The sequence below is a fragment of the Castanea sativa genome, chromosome 11, assembly GCF_040712315.1.
Source record: "Castanea sativa cultivar Marrone di Chiusa Pesio chromosome 11, ASM4071231v1".
In the NCBI taxonomy this organism is placed as follows: domain Eukaryota; kingdom Viridiplantae; phylum Streptophyta; class Magnoliopsida; order Fagales; family Fagaceae; genus Castanea; species Castanea sativa.
Genome location: NC_134023.1, coordinates 48219642 through 48242205, shown reverse-complemented (window position 1 = coordinate 48242205; position 22564 = coordinate 48219642). Strand labels below are relative to the sequence as shown.

The 22564-nt window shown below is 35.6% G+C and overlaps 2 protein-coding genes and 1 pseudogene across 2 annotated transcripts; 1 reads left to right on the top strand and 2 right to left on the bottom strand.

Annotated features, from left to right (window-relative positions):
• Positions 1-1316: 1316 nt before the first annotated feature.
• LOC142616624 (uncharacterized) lies at positions 1317-1913 on the bottom strand. Its single transcript, XM_075789438.1, has one exon. The coding sequence runs from the start codon at positions 1911-1913 to the stop codon at positions 1317-1319; it is 597 nt and encodes a 198-aa protein (XP_075645553.1).
• A 7078-nt stretch (positions 1914-8991) lies between these two features.
• The window catches only part of LOC142616623 (TMV resistance protein N-like), a 64548-nt pseudogene continuing 50975 nt past the window's right edge, over positions 8992-22564 (top strand).
• LOC142615492 (uncharacterized) lies at positions 16664-20792 on the bottom strand. The gene is made up of 4 exons (XM_075788235.1): positions 19832-20792; positions 18796-18943; positions 18255-18348; positions 16664-17139 (listed from the first exon to the last, which is right to left on the bottom strand). Exons 1-4 carry the CDS (start codon positions 20734-20736, stop codon positions 16889-16891), a joined length of 1398 nt encoding a protein of 465 aa, XP_075644350.1. The 5' UTR covers positions 20737-20792; the 3' UTR covers positions 16664-16888.

The following is a 22564-nucleotide window of genomic DNA, read 5'->3' as shown; positions in this document are numbered from 1 at the left end:
CTTGCTGAAGCCGCCACACCCTTTAGCTTCTTTTCTCGGACGGCTTTATGTAGTAATGTAGACAGACCTTCAGCAACAATGATAAACAAGTAGGGTGACAAGGGGTCCCCTTGACGCAACCCACGTGTAGGTGAAAACTGCCCGTAGGGAACCCCGTTGACTCTCACTGCATATGTTACCGAAGACACACAGCTCATGACAAGATAAATCCACTTCTCATGGAAACCAAGCTTCCTCATTATTAGTTGCAGGCATTTCCACTCTACCCTATCATATGCTTTACTCATGTCTAACTTCAACGCCCCCTCACCTGTCTTCCCCTTCCGCTTTCTGTTAATATGGTTCATTAGCTCATGAGCTACTAGCACATTGTTCGTGATGAGTCACTCGGCTACAAAAGCACTCTGATTTTCTCGTACAATGTCGTGTATCACCATCTTTAACCTATTGGCCACTGCCTTGGAAGCTAGTTTATAAACTAAGTTACATAGGCTTATCGGTCTATAGTCCGTCACACTTGCCGGGTTTTTGATCTTAGGAATGAGTACGATGTGCGTTTCATGGAATTTGGGAGGTGCTACACCATGGTTAAGAAAACCCAGAACAGTTTGTATAACTATAGGATTTACAGTGGACCAAAAATGCTAATAAAATAAGGGAGGCATACCGTCGGGTCCAGGCGCCTTCGTTGGATGCATCTGTTTTAATGCTTTCACCACTTCATGGGCTTGAAAATCTTGGATGAGCATGGATTTCATTCTGTCCGACACTTTGGGGTGCAATGCATCAAGCATCTCATCATTTACCACCGGTTGCAACGATGTGAATAGATTCACGAAATATTCCACAAAAACACTGCCTATCATCTCATCTTCATCTTGCCAAACACCATTAGAGTCCATGATTTTTGAAATCATGTTTCTTTGGTTTCTATTCGATGCTTTGGTATGAAAAAAGGATGTATTACTATCCCCAGACTTCAGCCAACAATTTCTCGACCTTTGGTGCCTTATATCCTCCTCTGCCCTTAACATATTATTCAGCTCCAACTTAGTTTTGTGGATTTCCTCCATGTCTACGGTGTTACCACCTTTCTCTTCCAAGTATTAGACCTTCCTCTGTAGAGATGATATCTTCCACCCTACGTTTCCAAATTTGTTTTTGTTCCAAGACACAAGGGAAGTACGACACTCCTCCATGCACTTTGAGAACAGCTATTCCGACCCCCCATACACTCCTCTCTCCCATGCCGTTGTAACTATCTCGTCACACCGATCATCTCTCAACCACATAGCTTCGAACTGGAAGAGTTTTGGTCACTGAAAGTTTCGTCGTTTCGTACTGTCTGCCTTGAGAACTAGCATGCAATGGTCTGATGCCGATGTTGCCACGTGGAAAAGCCTCGCTCGTGGAAAACTTGAAACCCAGCTAGTAGACACAAAAGCTCTATCAAGCCTCTCCCGAACCCAACCTCGCGATCCCAAACGGCTACTCCACGTGAAATCTGGACCATTATAACCCATATCCCTCAAATTACACCGGTTTACCGTGTCATAGAAAATTCTCATCTGCCCTTCTGGACATGCACTTCCACCTTCTTTTTCACCGGAATGCATTATTTCATTAAAGTCCCCCATGCACACCCATGGAAGGTCACAAGACTTACTCAGTTTTTCCAACAGTCTATATGACTCCTCTCTTTTGTTTGTCTCTGGATTGCCATAGAAACCAGTGAACCTCCACTTCTTATTCCCTTGTTCTTCAGTTACAATGGCATCAATATGGTGCGGAGAGTATTTCTGGACATCTACTCTCGTAGAACTCTTCCATAGAAGCGCCAAACCACCCCCACGTCGAACACTCGGCACCACCAAACCTTGTTGCCTTTCTAACTTCCTTTTGATACTTGCCATCTCCGATACGTCAAACTTGGTCTTTATTAAAAAGACCAAAATGGGATCTTCCTCCATAACTTTTTTCTAGAGAAAATTAACTGTACAGGGGTTCCCAAGCCCCTGACAGTTTCAACATATCGAACTCATGGCTCCCGACGGGGCTGTCCAACAGCCGTCGCCGCTCCAAGTTGTTGTGCTAGTAACTTACTGAGAGTCAGAACCTCTCCTTCCACCTTAAGCTTCTTCCCTATCTTCACGTTGTCTGGTATCTCTTGCAATGGAGTTCGTACCCTCCTTTTCATCTCCACTTCTTCAGTTTCGGACCCCGTTAAGAAATCCATCTCAATATCTTCTCCCTGCATATCATTACTTGCGTCCTCCTTCTTATTTTCCTTATCCACTAAATTATCACTCGACTCAGTTTATTTTTGGCCTGACAACTTGCTTCTCCTTGTTTTATTGTCCCCCTTGGGCTTTTGAGTGCTCAAACCCATTGTGAATAGATCACCCTTAGTGCACGTGGGCCTTAACGGTGGCCCAATGTTGTTTGCCATATCCATGGTGTGACTTTCATTTGTACGTTCCAGCTGGTGTAACCCTATCACTGCGTCCTTCTCGCCCGTTGCCCGTTTCGTGCTTGTTTCTTGTTTTAAACCATCCTCAAATATTGCGTCATCAATTTCCTTAAGTTTTTCCTCAAATCCTGGACCTTACGGATTGCACGGGATATTCAATTCCCCGTACCCTTCTGGTGCCTCTGATGTATACACCTTTGCCCTAGCTGTTGCCACGTCATCAGACCCATGTGAACTATGCAAGCCAACTGCCGTCACCATACTCCTTTGGTTATCCACCAACCCCGTCGTTATGGACTCCACCCCATTCCGGTCCATTTGTTCCTGCTGACACTCCTTCTTTGATGCAACCACCAGTTGTGGTCACTGAACACGATTCGGTACTGCCCGAAGCCATGGACCATACTGCTTGTCTTCAGCCCTGAGTGACTCCTTACTACGCATCCACTGCATATAGTCTTTTTCATTATGATCAACCAGCCCACACCAATAGCAAAAGATGGGTAGACGTTCATATTTAAAGTCCACCCACGTTGGCGACGGACCTCCCATTCGAACCAGTCGGCCCTTTCACAACGACGTGGATATGTCTATCAGCACCCTTATCCGAAGGTAATTACCCAGGCAGAAACCCTTATCATCTACATCCACTTTCTCCACTCTTCCCAAAGTTTCACCAATACGTAGGCCGACATCTTTCGTTTGGCTCATGATGGGAAGGCCATGGATCCGGACCCAAAATGACACTTCGTTAAATTTTAGTTGGTTCACCACCTCCCCAACTCCTAGTTTGTGTAATACTAAAAGGTATTTGTCAAAAGACCAAGGACTGAGCATAAGAACTCTGTCCATGTCCTCCTCCTGCTGAAAAAGAAACAGGACCTTATTTTCCCCTACATCACTGACTTCGAAATTCTTCTCAATCCTCCATACTGTTCTCAACACTCTCGCCACTGATTCTAGATTCACCCTCCTCTTCGTACAAAACTTCCAAGCAAGGACCCAACCCTCACCCTTCCTTGGTAGGCTTAGGTCCACCTCACTCCCTTCTCTTTCTGATAGTCGTAGCCTGCATACTTCTTTGTAATGTCCTCCATCACACCACGATAGAAAACCAAAGAATAGTTTCCACCGCTATCACGGGGAGAAAAAGTTTGCCATGCGGCAAGCCTATTTTTCACCTTTAGAGTTTCGAAGAAACCCTAGAGAGAAAACTGTCATTATCCATGGTTTGAAATTTGGCAAACTTTATAATCGTGACAACACAATAATAGTAAAATTAGAGTTAATTACAACTTACATATCTGTGGTTAGATCGAAATTTAAGTTGCTTATCCGTGGTTTGAAATTTGGCACTTTACCCACCTGAGATTAGCTTAGTTAAGGTTCCGTTACCTACATCTATTAAAAATGAGACTAAATATGTATTTTTGCTGTCTTTTATGTTTCTCTCATCTCAAAACATAAAAAATAATAAAAAAAGAATAAGAGAAAACAATATCAAAAAGTGAAGGCTTTGTAAAAATTGTGAACAAACATTACTGCCACCATAGAAGCTTCTATCAAGAATCATCTCCAGCAAAAATAAATTCATTCATTCATTCATTTCTAAGCTACCAACAAAGCCACAGCATCTAAAGCTTAAATCAAACTAAAAATTACCCTCAAAAGTTGCTGACTCAACTTATTTGGAATTGATACTTTTTTTCTCTCTCTGATTAATTAAATCTATGATTATATGCACTGTTAATGTTTGAAGACATGGTATTAGTGAGTATAATAATTTTCTGTGTACGTTCGTGTTGCTTTTGTTTGTTATGGTGTCCTACTATTTTTGGCAGTTGGTGGATGGGGGTATAGTGGGCGGGACAGTGGGGCACAGCTTTGCTGTGTTTGGCAGCAAACAATGTTCCAACTGAATTAGATGCTATAGCTTTCTTGGTTGCTTAGAAAGGGATGAAGGAATTTGTTTTTGCTGGAGATGATTCTTGATAGAAGCTTCTATGGTGGTGGTAATTTTTGTTTATAATTTTTACCAAACCCTCACTTTTTGATCTTGTTTTCTCTTATTCTTTTATGTTTTTTTTATATAAATGTTTTGAGAAGAGAGAGACATAAAAGAGAGCAAATATACACATATAGCCTCATTTTTTATAAAGTTGGGTAACAGAACCTTAACTAAGTTAACCTCAAGTGGGTAAAGTGCCAAATTTCAAATCACAGGTAGGGAACTTAAATTTTGGTCAAACCATAGGTGGGTAAGTTGTAATTAGCCCTAAAATTTAATAAAGTTTCCGAATTTATAATAAAACAAGTTCATAAAAATAAAATTGCTTCAAAGGAGTTTTATTTCCCTTAACTAAATTTGGGAACTTCAATCAAAATATCATTTCTTGTTAAAATTCCTACAAAGAAGCAAAAGAAAGAAGGGGAATTTTGTATGGATATTCAATTTCTCAAAAAGAGAATCCTTGGTTCAATTTCCATAAAAATATGGATTCTTGACTTATCCTTGAGATTAAAATAAAAAATCTCACCCAAAAACAAAATTAAGTCAGTGCTTAATTAAATACCAAGTATTTGACTTAAATGTCCATCATTTGAAGTGGACAAAATTATATTTGAGGATCTTAAATCTAAAACCTCAATTTAAGAACTACTAATTGGTTTGATCCACACCAAGGATACATAGGTAATCTAAATAAATTATTAGGTGCAACCACAAATAAATAAAAACACATATCCTCTCAAACATGAAAATAAATAAACTTATGTACAAAGGCAATGTGGTTGGAATCAAAGGGTCTTTCTTTGAAATAAGAGATTGTGGTTGCTTATGCATAACGTTGGATTTTGGTGCTTGTGTGAACAGTAGGATTAGGAAATGGTTCATAAGCAGCCTGAGAGAATATGAATGTATTTGTGTAAATATTGATAACTAAAATGCATTGAGAAGAGACTAGGTCATTCACAACTTGCTTGGGTGATCTCTCACGACAATTAGAATCCACACATGCACGTTTCTCACAAGTTTGACAATAATTGCCTCATCAGATAATTTATCTGAAAAATGGGTCATGGTCAACACAACAATGAAAAAGAGCACCAAATGTGCATAGAATTTACCTCGCTCCATGAGATAATTTTCCCTGGAACTGGAAGTGGGCCAAAGTAGAACACTACAGTAAAGGAGGAAACTTCGTGGAACTTCCCTAAACTCTCAAAAGTTAGTCACCATTACTGTCCACTTCTCTATGACATTTTCTATTTTCTCAAAACTGAGAACTGTACAAAGAGTTTTATATGTGACTAATCATTTGAGGCTTTTCATCTCCTCGACCTTGACATTGTGATCCGCAACGTCAAGGTCCTCTCTTTTCCTCTTATGCAATGCTTATACAAATCATTAGTCATAAAGTTTCTAGATTCCACTAAGCATTTATGCATGTCACGTCATGATAAAGTTTATAGATTCCACTAAGCGCTTATGTGTGTCATGTCATGATGGCATCTTGATTCTGAATAGTTTGTCAAAAAGCAATACAAACAGGATTTCAATGCTGCACACCCTTAGTGCGATAGTCACACATATACACAATGTGGGGGATTTTTGTCATTTAGCCTGATTTAGAAAACAATTTTGTTAGTCAACAAGTTTTGCAAACATGTTTGTTAAGTAGTATTTTTGAGTCTATGAGACTCGAGATCAATGAAAGAACTCAAGTCTCTTCCTTAAAAGAAAACCAAGAGAAAAACTAAAGCTTACCACTGATCCTTCCTTCTTCTCTTTAGATTCGGCTCAAATTGAGTGTTGTAGGCCGAAGCTGCTTCTCTCTAGATCTGCAAATCTGATCCTTTGGTGCTTCTCTGCAGGGGTTCTTTCTTTCTTCTTCTCACAGACTTGAGATGTTATTTAACAAATATGTTTGGTTTTCTTGTCAAATAACAAAATTGTTAGTAAAATCAGGCTAAATGCCAGCAAAAAAAAATAACCTCCAGAATGTGTAAGAGTTGATAGGGTACGATAGAGCGCCTATCCTGAAGTCATCCATAGAGGTCGTCCATGACTCAGTCAGTATTGCAAGAACCTCTGAAAAACCTTACTTATAACTACCTCGTCCAAACAGGAAGAACCTTGGACGAGGTCCGCATGACCAGGGAATGAGACGCCTAATCCTAAGAGTCGACAAGCTCGTCCTAAAGGAAATTCGTCCGTAGGAGAAACAACCCATATTTCTAAGCTAAGTATGCTCAACAAGAAGATACTAGGATGAGGCTATTATACTTGGGAAAATTTTCGAGTGTAATATTACAACTCCTTATTTCACGTATAACTTCCGGTAACCGCTGTGTAAGAAGTATATAACTTTTAAACGGTTATGGAAGTTATCTTAAAATCTTTACACCTCCTTGAATCCAGGGGAGGTTACAAGTGTGATAATCGTTTATTAGAACATTATATAAACACTCATTTAGAAAAAGCAAAGGTATGCTAGATATTTTCCAAAAAAGTTGGAACTCCGAAAAGATAGAGAGAAAAACTAATTTTACCATCGGAGGGTTCTTGGCCGGCAACCCCGGTCACCTTTGATCGTTTTTTCTTTCTTTTCCAAGCCATCGAAAGAGCGAGTAGTCCTTCTAAGTCCGGAGCATCCAGCCTACTGATTTTCTTCGCATTATCAAGAGTAATTGTCATCAAATTTCCACTACAATCCTAATCTCCAAAAATTAAAAAAAAAAATTCCCTAGAATATAATAAAGTGTAAACAAGACTTTGCTAGTTATCTGGAATTTAATCTTTCTTCCCTTTCTTAATGGGGGAGTTAACTACTTTCATATAGCTCTAACTAAGTTCATCCCATGTGCCACCTCTAAAGAAACCAAAAAAAGCAAAGACAAGAGTAAGGCATTCAAGAATAGCCAGTCGTGGTAGTTAGAATAAAAGAAAACGTTGGAATTGTGCTTTTGAGAGCATTGCCCAAGCATAAAAACAAATAGTACAAAATAAGAAGTTGTTGTATTATTAAGAGGATTTAGAACTTTACAACAACCAATTGCTGCAATTAATTTGCTTGCACACATCCATGTCTTTTATTTCCCTCCACGAACTAAAATAACCACAACAAATTGTTTTTCCTCTTCCCTACTTTATTTTACTTCTTATTTTTTCTACTTCAATTATAAATTTTCATGGAAATGTACTTTCTGTATATATATATATATTGTGGTTCTGTGTCTAAGATTTATTTAGATATACTACGGTTTATTCCTTTGAAACAGATGATGGGGTTTTGTGACTTGCACATGATGGGGGGTGTGAGGATTGGTATATGTGTTAGGAATTAAAATCTTGTGTTTATTTCGCTTACCTAAAATAAATGAAAAAGGAAAAACCCAATGCATGCATATTCATCCCATCACCACCAGAAGATTTTGATTCATTAGAAAATTTAGAATCCACACCACACATACATGTGTCTCTCACATGTTTGAAAATGGTTGCCTCATCAGATAATAATCTTTGGCGAAACTTAAATATTTACAAAACCGTGGGAAACACTGATCAACGGCTAGTATAAGTTTAAAAGTCAGATGATATATGTATTTTTTTTTAAAGTAATATTTAGAGATTTTTTCGTGATGAAATCATTACTAGCCTTAAAAAAAAGTCATAATTTTGATATATATATATATATATATTTTATGAGTGTAGGTGCGAGGAAATCAAAGAAAGCTCAATTAGACGATCCAAACGGAAAAAAATTCTGGATTTTACGTGAGAACAGAACCCCAGATTTTGGTTAAAGTTGTCACGATTAGTGTCCACAAGTTCTCTATCAAGTTCTCTCTTTTCCTCAATGCCAACATAATTTTCCTGTTCAACATACAATCTGTCTCTTTTATTTTCCCTTTTCTTAAACCGAGCACACGGAAAGACCAATTGTTTGAACCTCTTCGTCTCCTCAACCATGACAAAGTGATCCGCCTTCTCAAGGTCCTCGCAACTCTTATGTAATAATGCTTTGTGTGAATTCTCTGTTTTTTTTTCCCCCTTATTAAATTTATATTTATTTTGAGTTCAATTTCTATTCCAATGATGAGAAAGTTGACGGAAAATGGGAGGAATGTAAAATTTGTTTCTGGGTTTTTATCTGAATTTTTACTCCTCTGTATGCTAGCAAATATGATTGTCAAATAAAAAAAAGTTTTTCTTTTAATACTGTTATAATGTGACAAGCTAAGTTTGTTGGCATATTAGGGAATACTTTATTAGCAAAAAAAAAAAAAAAAAAAAAAAAAAATATATATATATATATATATATATATATATATATATATAGGGAATAGTTTTAAATATTACATAATTTGTATTGTTTTAGGTTTAGAAAAACTAATTGGATGCATCACTGAAATGAAAAATCCAAACGATATTGTTCTGTTTTTCTCTATTTTTTTTTTCTATTTTAATTGATTTTTTTAAAAATATTTATTGTGGCTCAAGATCTGCCAATATATTTCCAATGGCTTCCATGAGCACTAAAAATGCCTCATCTTCATCATCATTTTCTTCTTCAACACCACTATGGAAATATGATGTCTTTCTTAGTTTTAGAGACGAGGACACCTTCAATAGTTTTACAAACCCTCTGTATGATGCTTTGAAAAGAATGGGCATTGTCACCTTTAGAGACGAGGAAAAACTTGAGATTGGAAAATCTATTTCATCAAATCTCTTTAAAGTAATAGAGGAATCAAGTTTTGCAATTGTCATTTTCTCAAAAAACTATGCATCTTCTACACGGTGCTTGGATGAACTTAAAAAAATCATTGGATGCATTAAAGATATAGGAACAATAGTTCTGCCAATTTTTCATGATGTTGATCCATCTAATGTACGGAAACAATTGAGACATTTTGCTTCAGCTTTTTCAAAACATGAAGAATGTTTCAAGGACTGCATAGAGAAGGTGCAAACATGGAGAATTTCCATGAGAGAGGTTGCCAGTCTCAAAGGGTGGCATTTACAGGATAGATAATCCAATTTGACATAATTCTTTTTTTAAAATATTCAAATAACACTCCCCTCAGATGATAATAATAATAATAATAATAATAATAATAATAATAATAATAATAATAATAACACTCCTCTCATATATAGCCTTGTTTTGAAACTTAATCCGCATAAGTGTTTGTAGTTCATTTAATTGTCTTGAGCCAATTAATTTTCAATCAACATAGTAGGACACTAGGTTTCTACTTTTTTTTTTTTTTTTTCTTTGGTCCTATTTCATATCTACCATGACCTCTCCCAGACCTTACAAAAGTGAGAGTTTTGTGCATTAGATATGACCTGAATGTAATGCTGGTGTAAACTCACCACATATTATACTCTCTTAATTGCAGCCCTGAGCCAAAAATTATCCAAGACATTGTGAGAGAATTATGGTATAAATTGAGTCATGCATTCTTAGGTGAAGACGTGGGAAGAATAACTTCAAAGGCTTTATGGTCAAATGATGTTTTTCTCAATTTTAGAAGTGAGGACACCCATAACAGTTTCATTGGCCAACTACATGTGGCCTTGAAAAAGAAGGGAGTCATAACCTTTAGAGATGATGAAAATCTTGAGAGAGGAAAATATATATTAGTAGAGCTCTTTAAAGCAATAGAAATATCGAGGTTTGCAATTGTCATCCTCTCAAAAAACTTTGCAACTTCTACTTTGTGTTTGGAGGAACTTGCAAAAATCATTGAATGTATGAAAGAGAAAGGTCTTTTTACAATGTGGATCCATCTAATGTACGGAAACAGACTGGAACCTTTGCTCAAGGCTTTACTAAACATGAAGAACGATTTAAGGAGAACATAGAGAATGTGCAAACGTGGAGAGATGCATTAAGAGGAGTGACTAATCTATTTGGGTGGTATGTACAAGATAGGTAATTAGTAATCCAATCTGACATATTTCTTTGATTTGAACATTCAAAAAATATATTTCTTATCTTTGATCTTGTTTTGAACCTTAATTAAAACTACATAAATGTACATAGTTCTTTCAATTTTGTCTTGAGCCAATTAATTTACAATTTTCTGTTTCATTCAATAGAATAGAACACTGAATTTTTACTCTTTTTTTTTGGACCAATTTATTGGCAGTTAAAACTAATAGCATGTTGTTGTCTCTTCATTGTAGGCTTGAGTAATACATTGTCCAAAACATTTTCGAAGAGTTGTGGCATAAATTGAGAAATTCACTCTTAGAAGATACCATAGACTTCGTATGAATAATTTCTCGATGGGAGAGACTCATGTCATCTTTGGCTATAGGGTCAAACAATATTCGCATCATAGGGGTTTGGGGTACGGGAGGGATGGGTAAAACAACTCTAGCAAGAATTGTTTTACTTATGGTATCTAATAAATTTGAAGCTTGTTGTTTTCTTGATGATGTTGGGGAAGTTTCTAAAAAAGATGGTCTAGTTCCACTACAACAACAACTTATTACTCAAATTTTGGATAAAAGTATGAGTATGCAAGGTGTTGATATAGGAGTTCTCATGCTCAAGAATAAGTTACAGCATAAAAAAATTCTTCTTGTTCTTGATGATGTAAGTGAATTAAACCAACTAAAAAAATTAGTTGGGAAGCATGATTGGTTTGGCCCAGGTAGTAGAGTTATCATAGCAACAAGAGATATGCATTTGCTAAAGACACATGAAGTAGATGCAATATATGAGGTTGAAGCTTTACATCTTTTTAATTTGAATGCTTTTGGAAAAGAGAATCATATCGAAGATTATCTACAACTATCCCAAGCCTTTGTACATTATACTAATGGCCTTCCTTTAGCCATTGAAGTTTTGGGTTCCTTTTTGTTTAATAAAAGTAAATAAGAATGGATAAGTGAATTACATAGGCTCAAAAAATTTCCAAAAAGAAACATCCTTAATATACTTCAAATAAACTTTGATGGGCTACAAGCAATAGAGAATAAAATTTTCCTACATAGTGGGTTTTTCTTAAATCACAAGAATCAAGAAAGCATCATGAACATACTAAATTATCTTCCTCTATAACCTAAATTTGGATTCAGGGTTTTTATTGATAAATCTCTCATAAAATTGCATTACCAACAATTATGGATGTGTAATTTAGTACAAGAAATGGTAGGAACAGAGTTTGTCAGGAGTCCCTTATAGCTGGGAAGTGTACTAGAATATGGTTGCATAAAGACATTATTGATATGCTGGTACGAGATATAGTATGATGTTATACTTAAATAACATGAGAACATACTTTATTATATTTGTTGCTTTAAGAAAAGCATTTTAAATTATAATAGTTCTATGCTTTTCTACATACACTAATCCCTTTTTCCTAATTGTTTAGGGAACAAAGGCAGTACGAAGCATAGTATTAGAATTGTTTGACCCCAAATTGGCATATTCAAATCCTAAGTCCTTTTCAAGGATGAATTATCTACAAGTGCTCCGAATTCATGGTGTTAAGCTAATGTATGATCCCAAACATCTTCCTAATAGCATAAGATTTTTTTATTGGAGTTGGTACTTGGTACCTTTCAAAATCTTTGCTATCAGATTAACTTCAAAATCTTGGTACCCTTATAAATCTTTTGATTACCTGTATGTCATTGTCTTTTTTTCTAATCCTAGTTTTGTCCATTGCTGCATTATTTTTTTTGCTTTCCTTTGGCATATACTTTTCTAAATTGTATATATTGCTAGCTACAGAGTAGCTTCATTATTGGCACTTATTCCAAGAACCGCATCATTGAAGATCGTTGAACTTCTCTCTTTTTTTTTGTTCTTCTTTTTAATCAACTTTTTTTTTCCTCATGATTACCCTTAACTCACTTTTTTTCCTTCATAATTAAAGTTTTGTTGGTAGCAGCAATTTTTTTTTCCCTTTATTTTAGACACATTTACTTCATTAGTTATAACTTCAAAAGATAATTTTGCTAGCTGTGCTTTAGCTTCATTATTGGCACTTATTCCAACTCATTCATGTAAGTGGAAGAACAAAGATGAATTTAGAAAAAGCAAACCCAGCACTTGACCCGCTGTGTCTTTCAGATGCAGGGTTCTCAAGCTGAGATGTATGTAGCATTGTTCAATTGGAGGTGGGTACTGCAGTCTGAAGCTGAATTGCTAACAGATAATGTTATTCATGAAGTTAACTTGGCAAACGTGGTCAATAATATCCATGAAAGAAGACTGGAAGTATGTGAATTTTCCTTCAAGACCTTCAGGATTTTATTTATGAAACAAATGTAGGAGTTCAAGATCTTATTTGGAAACATTACTGTTTTGCAACATATACAATATAGAGGGGAAAAAAAAGGCTGAAACTTAGTAGGTACTCATTAACCAATGGTACCTCCCTGTTGATCAAATAATGTGGTTTATTCTTGTGTTCTTCTGCTGAAGTTATGGTGATTGTAGCATTTTGGGCTCAAGCCACAACCACAATCAGGAGGATCACAACAGAGAGAAGCAATGATGATCTAAATTTTTTCTTCATCTGCTCCTTGTTTCCTTCAATTGGATTGTTTCTCTTAGGAGGTTGAAATAGCTCGTTCACTATAGACAGAAATTTCTCAATGAGCGCTATATCCTTTGCTCTTGTGGCATCTAAAATCCACATCAATATGCATGAATTATTAGATTCATGAAAATTAATAGATGCAATGTAAGTACTAAGTTTGTTAATTTGGTTGGAGTAAAATTAATGGATTCATGTGGCTTACCATACTTTATCTTAATCTTTTTAGTTTGATTGTATCCATTTTTGTCACAACTCTTATGGATCCCCGTATTCTTGCTTGATTTTTTATAATTATGTTGGATTTACTTTTCAAAAAAAAAAAAAAAAAGAATTAGGTTGGATTTAGGTTGATGGTTTGTGGTTATATGTCTGCAGAAGCCTATTTTTCAGTAAAAATATCTGGATTCTGGTTGTGTGTGTATAGGTGTATATGTAAGTACTATTTTTGTTGATTTGGTTGGGGGAAAAACTAATAGATTCATGTGGCTTACTATACTTTATCCTAATCTTTTAGTTTTGATTGCATCCATTCTTTGTCACAACCCTATGCATACATCATTGGGCTTTCAGTCTATTGACTAGGCTGTTCCACATAAAGCACAGCCTTTGCCTGCTTCATAGTTCATAATTAGGTTGGATTTGGCTTGATGGTTTAAGGTTATGTCTGCAGAAGCCTATTGTTCAGGAAAAAATTTCTGGTTTCTGGTTGTGTATATATTGCTATCTCTCTGTCCGTCCCCATTCTAATATATCAATGTCATTGTATTTTTTTTTTTTTTTTGGGTATGGAATACAGGTATGAACAGTCTGAATTTATAGAGAGGGTATTAGAGCAGATGACAGAACAGATCAAATCAATTATTGAGACCCTAAATGCCAACCAGGTAAATACGAGTTCAATGTTATCACTCCTTAACAAGTATTTTTTTCTTACAGATGGAAATGATTGATTCCTACCTTACCATTTCAATTGGGGAGGAGAACTTGAGAAAATTGATGGGATGACACCTTTAGATGTAGTTGTCCGGATTCTAAACATTCAACTAAGTTCTTTAATGTGGATTAATGAGAAGGTTAGTATCCTATGTTGTATTAATCTATGGCATTAGCTGCACTTGTTAGTCTTGATTAATAATTATTATGTGTAGAAATAAAAAAAGATTGCACTTATAAAAAAGATTGCTGAAGAGTTGCTTTATCCTTGTTTCCTATTATTGCTGCACATGCAAGTGTTTATGGTTTCCATTACCTTGTTCCACGAGCTAGTAATGTTGGAAGATTTGTCTATCGTTTACAATGCCTTGGGCTTTAGCTCAAGTTGTTAGTGGGATGGGGGTTGGTAGGTCTTAAGATCAAATCTTGCTAAGAAACAAGGAGATCAATTGTTGACAAATCTCAATACTTGTTAAGGCTATCATGCAATGTAGATTAGCTCTTTTATACATAAAACTCAGTTATTTACATGTACTATTTTGGAATATTTTTTGAAAAGGTTAAGATGTACGTACTAATTTTTTCACATATAACCCCTTCTTCCAAAAAGACCCTGCAAGCTGCAACATTATTTTTTTCTTTGTTGTGTATCTAGCTCATGTTGTAGGAAACTTAATATTCCCCAGTGCATTTATGGTAGTACTCATGCAATTCTTTGTGCTAGGAGTGACTGTTCTGCTTTAAATATTACTTTCAACATGAACATTTTATAAACCCCAGCATAAAGTGATGGGAAAGTAAGAAAAATCAGGAATTGCTGGATACATCCATTTATAATTATTCTCTACGGAATATATTGCAAGTGCACTGACCATCTTCAATGCCTTCAGGCTGAAGAATTTTTCTTCACGTATTCAGAAAATTGTCAGCCAAGGTTCTGCTGCAGACTTCAAACTGATGGATCCAAAGTTCTGGAAGTCCTGATATCTGGAATTGTAAACTACCTCAAAAAAAAAAAAAAAACTTTTCGGAATTGGCTTGTAATGAGTCAAAATTAGTTAGACGTCTATTTGGATACCGCTTATTGATTGAAAACAAAAAACTAAAAACACTGTAACAAAATAATTTTCAAATGTGTGAATAGTGCCGTGAGACTCAGGTTAGAAGTTATATTTGTTGAAAGAGGTACTTGTGGGTCCCGTGAACAGTGCATGGGACCCACCTAAGGAAACGCAGATAGTAACACAAACTCATTGCTATCCAAAACCACTCTAAATGAATGCAAAGGAAAAGATTTCGTTACACCTATGTTTTTCAGGCATTAAATGCATTTGTAAGGTCTATTGATGTTTTTCCTTTGTAGCAATAGATACTCTCTAATAACATTTTGAGAATCTCTAGCAGTGAAATCAGGTTGTACATGGTGATTGTATCCATTTGATAAATATACTCTTGATCGAATCCACAGGTGAAAGATGTGATTACGCTTGCATCCGTCCTTAAGTAGCTGGGTGCCATGGGCTCATTAGGGTTGTTTTTTTCTAACTTACATTATATTAATATGCTTGAAACGCTCAAGCTCAATAGATTTTAGGTCTATTGAGCTACACAATTGGACTTGCTTTAATGGTTAAATGTGTACATAGAGGGCTCCTAGTTTTCTAAAAGTGAATGAACAGTAGGATTAGGAAATGGTTCATAAGCCGGCTTCGAGAATCAAATGTATTTGTGTAAATATTGATAAATAGATAGGAAAACAAGTTTGTGAGCTAAACATCGTTGAAAATAAACATGTTTTAAAACTCCTTGCCATGCCTACACGTTCAATTTGAATATACTTCAATGTTTTTTTTGTAGGTGTTTTTCAATAGCTGAGTTTAGGGAGGGAGAGCCTATGAAGAAAATCCGAAGCGGAAGGCATTGAGAAGTGATCAGGTCATTCACAACTTGCTTGGGTGTTATTGTGTGATTGGGTTTTAGGACTTACACACGGGACCATCACATGAATTTAATTGAAACAAACTTTAAGTTCACCAATCACAGGGTGATACTTAATCACGTTGTAGATTTGGGTATCTCTAGACTTTCTCTTACTATAAACAATGAGGAAAAATAAAGATATTTTCGAGTTGGCATTGCATTGAGCCCAACTTTTTCTTTGTAAAAGTGTTTAATGTTCTGTTTTGTCGTCCTACCTTTCTCCTTGAACGTTCTATTTGGTGCTTTTATAACATGCATATTTTCTTTTGGTGCACTTAAGATTTAACAATACTAGATGCATGTGAAATGAGTAGATCGTGAATGTTGGTAGGGCCACATGATTTGGTGTTTATATGAAAAACGATGCCTCATCATGTGCAGAAAGACCTCTTTTTGAAGCCTTTCCCATAGAGACTTGGTAATGTCAAGATAATTAGCTTTTTATATAGAGAGGTAATGACAATATATTATTGCTTGGACCTGAGAACAGGAAAGCAACTCATTCATGTGAGTGGAAAAAAATATATGAATCTAGAAAAAGCAAACCCAGCACACTTGACCCGCTGCGTCTTTCAGATGTAGGGTTCACAAGCTGAGATGCATGTAGTGATGTTCAATTGGTCTTGGATACTGCAAGCTGAAGCTGATTTGCTAATAGACAATGTTATGGATGAAGTTAACTTGGCAAACGTGGTCGATAATATCCATTATAGGAGACTGGAAGTATGTGAGTTTTCCTTCAAGACCTTCAGGAATTTATTTATGAAACAGATGCACGTAGGAGTTCAAATATTTGAAAACATAACCGTTTTGCAACATATACAATACAGGGGGAAAAATGCTGAAATTTAATAGGTACTCATCAACTAATGGCCCCCCATTGTTGATCAAATAATGTGGTTTATTCTTGCATTCTTCTGCTTATGCTATGGTGATTCAAGCAGTTAGGGCTCGAGCCACAACCACAATCAGGAAGATCACAACAGTGAGAGGCAATAATCTAATATTTTCCTCCATCTGCTCCATGTTTCCTTCTGTGGGATTGTTCCTCCTGGGAGGTAGAAATAGCTCGTTCACTAGAGACAGAAATTTCCCAAATTTTGCTTTTGTTCCATCCCAAATCCACATCAATATACGTGTAGCCCAGCCTGGCTCTTCATTAGAAATTAGAGGCCTTACATAATTAACTACATGGATAAAATGAGAATAAGTTAGTTATAGAAAAAATAAAGAATTATAGGAATATTCATGTAATTGGTTGAGTGATCAGGTCTCACATAGGATAATACAGACTAGAGTAACAAGTGGTAATCAAATTTTGTTGGATTAAACCCTCTGGGGTAAGCTTTTGAGTTAAGGCGTTGTTCCAACGTGTTATCAAGCCCTCAAAAAAAGACCCTAAGATGTTACTCTCAACTTCCACAAATCCAAAATCATAATAGCAAGAAAGATTTCTATTTTATCCAAACCCGCATTAAAAAAAACCACTAATTGCTCTAAAAAGCACTTCTAAAAAGCACTGCCAAAGTCTTGAACACACACACACACAAGTAAAATCCTAAGATCCAATGCTCCGAGTTTTGTTGAGGCCTTTCATAAGGGCTTCTTCTTAAATTCATACATTGACCAAGCCTTGAACAATAATTTTCAAACTCTTAAATATTATAGCAGCAAGGGCACAATTGTTTTGTCTCTTTTGTGGTGTCAAATAACCACAATCATGTTTCTTCCCATAGTTCTATTCCATTCACCTGTTGGATGTTTTCATGCTACAAGTCTACTCCAAAGTTGTATTTTTCTTAACATATATGATAGCACCACCACCAACACATAATATCCGAAGGCCATTTAATGGTTGAGATAGTTGTTTCTAGAGAAATGAAGCTCTCATGAGAGTGAAAATCACATGCAAAGTTTCTCTAGAAATGAGAGGAGATAGGGATCAAATGACCTGTATTCTCGGGGCCTTTTTATACACCCTTATACCCAATCTGAGAGTTGTAACTTTAGGAACAAACACAACCCTCTATAGAGTCATATCCATTCACTAGAGAAACTAATTGCATTGGAAATTATCACCACTCTACTTGTCTAGGAGACAAAGTAGGAAATTTTATATGAGGGAATGCCACCACTGTTGTGGTGTGATTATCCCCTCCAATACCAACAGAGATGCATCTAGCCATAAGACAGACAGTATTTTCCAATTGAAAGAGTCACTTGGCCAAACAAATAAAAGAAAAGAATTTATTTCTTGTGCATCATTAACACAAACCAAATATGTGATGAGAATAGTTAAAACCTGCGTAGGGTGTCCATTGAAACTCTCGAACTGACGTTTTCCTCAAAATCACATCCCGAACAGCTTTATCAGATGCTAGAGAAACCACTAGTTTCTGCATTCAAGTTAGATTTCTTAAAGAGACATACATTAGCAGGAAAAGATTCCTACTGTCTGTCAAGAGAAAAGAAAAACAAAACATACCAATTTTAAATATTTGAAACCCATTATTTGATTTATATATGGTTTTTTGAATTGGAAAAGAAATTTGCATAGACGAAATTACATTGTCCTTTCAGTTGAGACAAGTGAGAGTCTAAAGATAAAAATAAACATAGATCCAAACAAAACATCGGCTAAGAAGAGGAGGGGGGTGAATAGGATCAAGGCTTTGGAACTTTGGTAAGGTACAATCACTTCTGAAGGACTCATCTTTGAGCCAATCATGTCAGAAATGCTTTTGGTAAAACAATTTTCAAATTCTAAGATTATCAAAAGGGAGAATTGGACCTTGACCAAGTTTTGAAGAATGCTTACATTAAAGTCAAAACCAAGAATTCACCTTAACAGCGGGATCTGTTAGCAGCAATCGAAATGCATCACAAAGCCTTCTGAATCCCTGAGATTGCAATAGTTTTGGATCAAAACAATCCAAATTCTGCTCAAGCCATTTCAACTCTGACCCAGAGGAGGATTTCCCATGCATATAACTGTTTATGAATGCAATCTGATCAGAAAAATTGTAGTCCAAGCTAAGGGTAGTCTATTTTTTATGGAATGTATATTAAGACAGTGTAAAGGATTTATACAAGTAATAAAAGCCAATTATCCTTACAATCACCTTGGTATTGTTTTAAAACTTATCCAAGACAAGTTAAACTTGAGAAATAGAAGTTGGTGCTTGAACATAAATGACCTTATCAACTACTGGAATCATTCAAAGTGACATCATGGACACAAATTTTTCCAGCTAAAAATTCAATTTTTTAGAATGCTTCTTTCTGAAGTTCTATCTTGAACAATAAACCATGGTTTTAACTTCTAATAGGAAAGTTGCCCAGATCAGTCTTTATAAAGTTACATGATACTAATTTAGAATGGAGATATCCTAATTTAGTATATGGGATCTTGAGCACAAATAACTTAATTTCACAATGTAGCAGACCTGGACAGCAGCTAAAATCTGCAGAAAAATCCGAACTGAAAGTGTATTATTAGGTAAAAATTATATATTATATGCTTCATAGCACTTCAAAAAATTTTCCAATTTGTATTACATACTAATTAAAGAATTAAGCTGAGTCATCAGTCCTGCCCATATATGAGCTCTCTTATTTTGTAAACTATTTTCAAATTAGCAACCTAAAATTTTATTTTAAATAAGAACTTAAAGTAGGCTTCCAAATTGAATCATTAGGACTAAAAACTTTTAACAAAAGGATCACCAAAATAGAGATATGGCAGTTATATAGTTGATTATTTATTTATTTTTTATATTAAACTGGCAATAGAATTTAGATGCAGATTTTTCAATACTACAAAAATAGAAAACATGCATAATCACAAAAAAGAAGCATAATTGTACTACTTCTACTCACTTTTGGAGTGCACAAATTGCATTGATTTCGGGATTTTCCCTATCATTACTAACCCAATATTGCTCCTCATTAATATCGGGTCCCGTGCATTCAACAACCTCCATAATCTCCGGAATTATTGTCCTTGAATGATAGTAGTGTCCGTGACCCGAATTAAAATTCTGCCGGGGTTCCGTTACTGCCACTAGAGAGTCGCTGGTCTGTGGCGGGACATCCTCAGTCGCTCGCAGCCATTCGCCATAAGGACTCACCTCCCACACCTTCAGTTTCGTGAACTCGCATGCTTTTGCCTCATGACCAAGAAGGCCACAATGGAAACACAGACCAGATAGCCGTTCGTACTTGAAAGCCACCCAAACCTTGTCACCTTCCGGACTGAGTACTGGGGCTCCCCCGCGTATCGGTTTGTCTAAGGGCACGTCAACTCTGACCCGGAGAAACGAGGAAATGGCGTTACAATCTACCTCAATGACTCTACCAATTCCTTGTCCAATATCTATCCCTGCTTCCTTGTATATCAGTTCAAAGGGTAGTCCCCACACTTGCACCCACATCGGAACGGTTTGGAAGTTAACCGAAGAGGCCGTCATTCCTTTCTCCCACCTTCGCAGTAATAAGATATGATTATCGAAACTCCAAGGACCATTGTTAATAACCCACTTCAATTGGCTTTCCATCGAGAATTTAAACCGAAACAGTCCGTCTCTAACATATGTAATTTCTAGATCGTTCCCCCCCATCTTCCATGCAGAGCGTAGATGGTTTTTCGCAGCTCCTAAGTTGATGAGTTCGGTCGTGTAAAACCCTCCTAGCAAACTGAGGGACCACTCTTCTAGAGTTTTCAAACGACGCTCCGACCGAACCATGATCACCTCATCTTCCTCCTCTGTCAAAATAACCCTCATGCTGACAAAACAATAATTTGAATAGGATAGACAGTAGAGTAGGAGGAAAGAAAAAAAAAAAATGAAAGGTCTCACCCTGTGTGAGAAAGAACGACTCCTAGCAAACTTTATAATCGTGACAATAATTGTGACAACTTTCCAGTTTGTCACAATAATAGTAAAATTTAATAAAGTTTCCCACTTTATAAAACATGTTCATAAAATTAGAATTGCTTCAAAGGAGTTTTATTTCCCTTAATTAAATTTGGGAGCTTCAATCAAAAGAGAAAAGATAAGTCAACAATATTTTTACAACATTTTTTCAACAAATTTTAAGTGGCAAATTGTTACGGGTTGTTATTGTTGGGACAAAAAAATAATCTTAATATTAGGGTCAAATTTGAACCAATAAAAACTAATCACCTATGATTTGTTGTGAAAATATTGTAAAATTGTTGTGGTCGTAACGTCTCTCCAATCAAAATATCATTACTTGTTACAATTCCTACAAAGAAGCAAAAGAAAGAAGGGGAATTTTGTTTGGATATTGGAATTTCTCAAAAAGAGAATCATTGGTTTAATTTCCATAAAAACATGGGTTCTTAACTTATCTTTGAGATTAAAATAAATTATCTCACACAAAAACAAAATTAAGTCATTGCTTAACTAAATACCAAGTATTTGACTTAAATGTCCATCATTTGAAGTGAACAAAATCGTATTTGAGGATTTAAGAACTAGTAATTGGTTTGATCCCCGCCAAGGACATATAGGCAACCTAAATAAATATTTAGGTGCAATCACAAATAAATAAAAACACATATTCTCTCAAACAAAAAAATAAATAAACTTATGTACAAAGGCGATGTGCTTGGAATCAAAGGGTCTTTCCTTAAAACAAGAGATTGTAAATGAGCTTAAACTTTTTTTTGTTTTTTTGAGGGAATACAATTAGCTTAAATTGAAAGTCTGTTATTCTAATCGAACTCCACATTCACTAAAAAAATAATTGGTGTATGCTAAAAAAAAACAATCATCATATAATATTATCATATATATGGGATCTTATAGATACAAAAGACAGTTAGATTTGGAATTGATTTTTTTTTTTTGGCTAAATTTGTTTAAAGTATAATTTTTTTTTGACCGACATGTATTACACAAGTTTTCTCCTTCGGAAGAAATGATAAAGGTTGAAATAGGTTTTAATAACCCACACCTGACTGTATTATATTGTTTAATATATATTATATACAATTTAGTCATTTCTATACACATGATTTTATAATCTAATTTTTTTTGGTCTCATCCTCTCTCTTTTAGCACTTTCATCATCATCCCTCTCTTTTTTCTTGTCTTTGCCTCGTTAGTGTTAAGGTCATCTTTAATAAGGATGACAAAATATTTCTACTATGCCTCTGCCCACCCGCTTCCGTCTCAAAGAAGGAACGTGATGGAGATAAGACACCCATCATCTGATCACGTCCATTTTTTTACTATTAATAATTAATGATACATGTATTAATAATCATATCTTGGGGAGTGGAAGTGATAGTGATACAATGAAATTAACTTAATAATATAAAAAAAATGCATAATTTTGGTTAGATTATTTAAAACATATAAATTAAATTACAATATACTCTCTCCTTATGCTTTTTCCCTTTTCAGTATTAAATAAATCTTTTTCCCCTCTTTATCATTGCACTTTATCAGCAAACTTGCGAATTAAGTTCTTATATTGGTCCCCCTCAAAAAAAAAAGAAGTTCTTATATTGGTCCCATAAGAATACGTCAAACATTAAAATTCAACATCACTAACAGTTATACAAGTACACAACGACATCAA

Coding starts and splice junctions, on each gene's coding strand:
- LOC142616624 (XM_075789438.1), bottom strand. CDS start 1,913: ATGGCAAGTATCAAAAGGAAGTTAGAAAGGCAACAAGGTTTGGTGGTG.
- LOC142615492 (XM_075788235.1), bottom strand. CDS start 20,736: ATGAGGGTTATTTTGACAGAGGAGGAAGATGAGGTGATCATGGTTCGG. Junction 18,944..19,831: donor GCAATTTGTGCACTCCAAAA/GTGAGTAGAAGT, acceptor ATTCATAAACAG/TTATATGCATGGGAAATCCT. Junction 18,349..18,795: donor TAACAGATCCCGCTGTTAAG/GTGAATTCTTGG, acceptor ACTTGAATGCAG/AAACTAGTGGTTTCTCTAGC.